This window comes from Eimeria acervulina, genomic scaffold (assembly GCF_000499425.1).
Source record: "Eimeria acervulina Houghton genomic scaffold, Eah_scaff296, whole genome shotgun sequence".
NCBI classification, from domain to species: Eukaryota; Apicomplexa; class Conoidasida; order Eucoccidiorida; family Eimeriidae; genus Eimeria; species Eimeria acervulina.
In genome coordinates this window covers 35,177-37,867 of record NW_013549906.1, presented here as the reverse complement: position 1 = coordinate 37,867, position 2,691 = coordinate 35,177, and the positions used below count along the sequence as shown (strand labels likewise).

The 2,691-nt window shown below is 51.6% G+C and overlaps 1 protein-coding gene across 1 annotated transcript; it reads right to left on the bottom strand.

The window, feature by feature from the left end:
* Window positions 1-1,949, bottom strand: EAH_00031450 (hypothetical protein, conserved; the record flags this gene model as incomplete). Its single annotated transcript, XM_013396100.1, has 1 exon — window positions 1-1,949. A coding segment is annotated over one exon (1,949 nt), but the record flags the coding sequence as incomplete, so codon positions are not given.
* Window positions 1,950-2,691: the final 742 nt, after the last annotated feature.

The window sequence follows — 2,691 nt, the reverse complement described above, 5'->3', positions numbered from 1 at the left end:
AGTTCAAATGCTCTTCTTCGGGCGCCTAGAGCCATTTTTTCGGTTGAGTTGTCCAGTTGGGGGTCGGCGCATAGTTTGAAGCCGGAATGGGCTCTCTTACGGGTTTCAACGAGTTGTAAAAGCCTTCCTACGCGATGTACTGCTGAGTTTTTGTCGCCCAGAGTTGCCTTCGTCGCCTCCACCATCGTGGATGCCATGCCAGGCACATGAATCATATTATTGGGCTGAGCGATACCACGAATATCAGTGAGAGCGGTCGCCAAGTCTCCATATTTGGGAAGCTTCGTCTTCCACTCTGCGGGGATGTTTGCTGCCCGCACGAAGATATCTGCAGAGAGGAAATGCGCCCCAACATCCATCATATCGAACATCAGCACCTGCAGCGCTCCGCTCTCCGTTGCTAACGACTCCTCGTACTGTCGTTGTGCGGCCTCGAAGACTGCGGTTTCTTTCTTCAAGTCTAAAGGGCATTCAATATTCCCCAGCATCTCTGTAAACAAAGTGGGAAGCGGCAACCCCTTCTCTACATGGTCCTTAATCCCACGGAGCATCTGCTCTTGAAGCATCACACGGGCGAGAGCTTCCTCTCGTGAGCGGCGAGCTTGGAAAGCCCTCAGAGCTGAAACAGCTGCTTTTTGCTTCGCTCTTTCAACCAAAACAGACTTCAACACATCGCTGGACAGTTGCGTGGGATCTTCCGTGGGGACTTTCTGCGTCAGCAGCTTTATGAAGGCATCTGCAGCCTCCTTTCCCGCCTCCTCCTCAAGCATATGCACCGCCTCTGCTGCTTCAGTGACGATCTTATCCTTCGCACACTGCGTGCCATCAGACGGCCTTGCGGACACAAAGACAGGTGTCAAATGCTCCAGTATAGAGTCCTCCGGTCCCAGGGCTTGGATCTGCTGGCCGCTGCTGCTTTTACCAGCATCTTCCCCCTTTTCATCACCAGAATCATCGTCATCGTCCATACCATCAACTTCTAGATCATCGCTCTCTTCTGCGTCTCCCTCAGTCGCAGTTTCTTCGTCCTCTTCTTGCTGATAACTGTCTTCCTTCTCTGCATCCGACATCCCATCCTCCTCTCCAGGTCCCTCTTCCATTGGGTTATCGCCACTAGTCGTTTCCTGCTTCTCTTGCGTTTCATCATCGCTACGTGGTCCCTTTTTACGACGCCCCTTCCCTGCCCCACGCATATTTGATCCTTCCTCTTTATCCTTGGGATCCCCCTTCCCTCCGCGCTTTATCGAGCCTCCATTCAGCCACTCATCCTGCTCCTGTTCGTCCTCCCCCCACTCCTCGTCTTCCTCCTCTTCCTGCGAATCCTCGTCCTGATCCTGCTGCTGCTCTTCCAGCTGCTTGTGCTCCTGTTCCTCTTTCTTACGCTTCTTCTGCTTGCCCTTGCCCTCTACACCCTGATACGCCTCATCTAGCTCCTGATCTTCATCCCCCTCGCCTTGCTGGTACTCCCCCTGCTCTTCCTCCTCGCTATCGTCTTCGCTTTGATCCTGCTCGTTGCGCATGCGCTGGTCGTGCCCCTGCGGCTGCTCGTTCCGGTCCAGATCCTGCTCCCCCAGTTGCATCTGCTCCTGCTGTTCCTGCTTCTGCTCCTCCAGCTTCTGCCGATCTCCACTCTCAGGAGGTAAATCAACACCGATTTTTGCCTCAGACCCCTTGCGGGGTTTGTCTGAAGACATAAGGGGAGTTTTCCTAGGAGAGCTAAAATGACGAATCGTGGCAGCAGTGCACAAAACAAATACGACGACCCAAGCGGCCTTCTTCCATGACAGTAACCGACTATTTTGATGCTTCAGGTGATGCCGCAGCTGCTGCTCCCCAGGCAGAGGGGCATCGTTAGCCGGCGCAGTAAGCTGGGCTTCCTTCCACTGTGCAGGATCCACTGCCGCATCCATCTTCGTAGAAGATGTATTAGTGTCGCTTGCCTTACCCATATTCTGAGGTGTCTGTGTGGCTGCTGCTGCTTTTGTTGTTGTTGTGGATACTAAGCGTACTGCTTGTGTTGCAGCATCGGGGCGGGGGGCCAGAACAGAGCACGCAGGAGCGATTGTATCTTCTTCTTCCTCTTACAATGACCCATTTGGGTCCCGTGAAAGACTAGAAAGGGGCCAGTGAAGGTAAACTAGCTGAAAAGACCGAATGATGAAGAACTCGAGATGTTCATCCTAACAAAAGGCTGCCCACGCCACCACGCAATGTTGCTGGGCAGACGATGCTTTGAGGGCAGTTTCAAATAAGGTCATCAACGTTAAATCCTTCAAATCAAAATCAACAAATTACAATTGTCTTGAGGCTGAGGCTGAGGCCTCCGCACAGAGAGAATTCACAAGGCCCTGATGAACCCCTCCGTTGATTCGGATACAAAATAAAGGTAAAGTGAGGGAACAAGGGAGGCTATAAAACAATTTAACACAAACAGACTGTAAAAGTAATACTTTGACGTCTTAATTGCTCGTAGATTCTGCCTCCAAAGCATTTGCCGCTTCATCGTTCCACTCCCGGCCCCATGCTCGTTTGCTCGTACGACACCAGTTTGTGAGCATTCACCAGAAGACCAAAGGTGAATATCTTCTCAATCATTTTTTATTGTAACTTTAAAGAAAACCTTTGAAAGCAACTGAGGCTCGGACATATTAACTGCATTGCATGCTCTCCTCTTGTCCACCGCATACAACA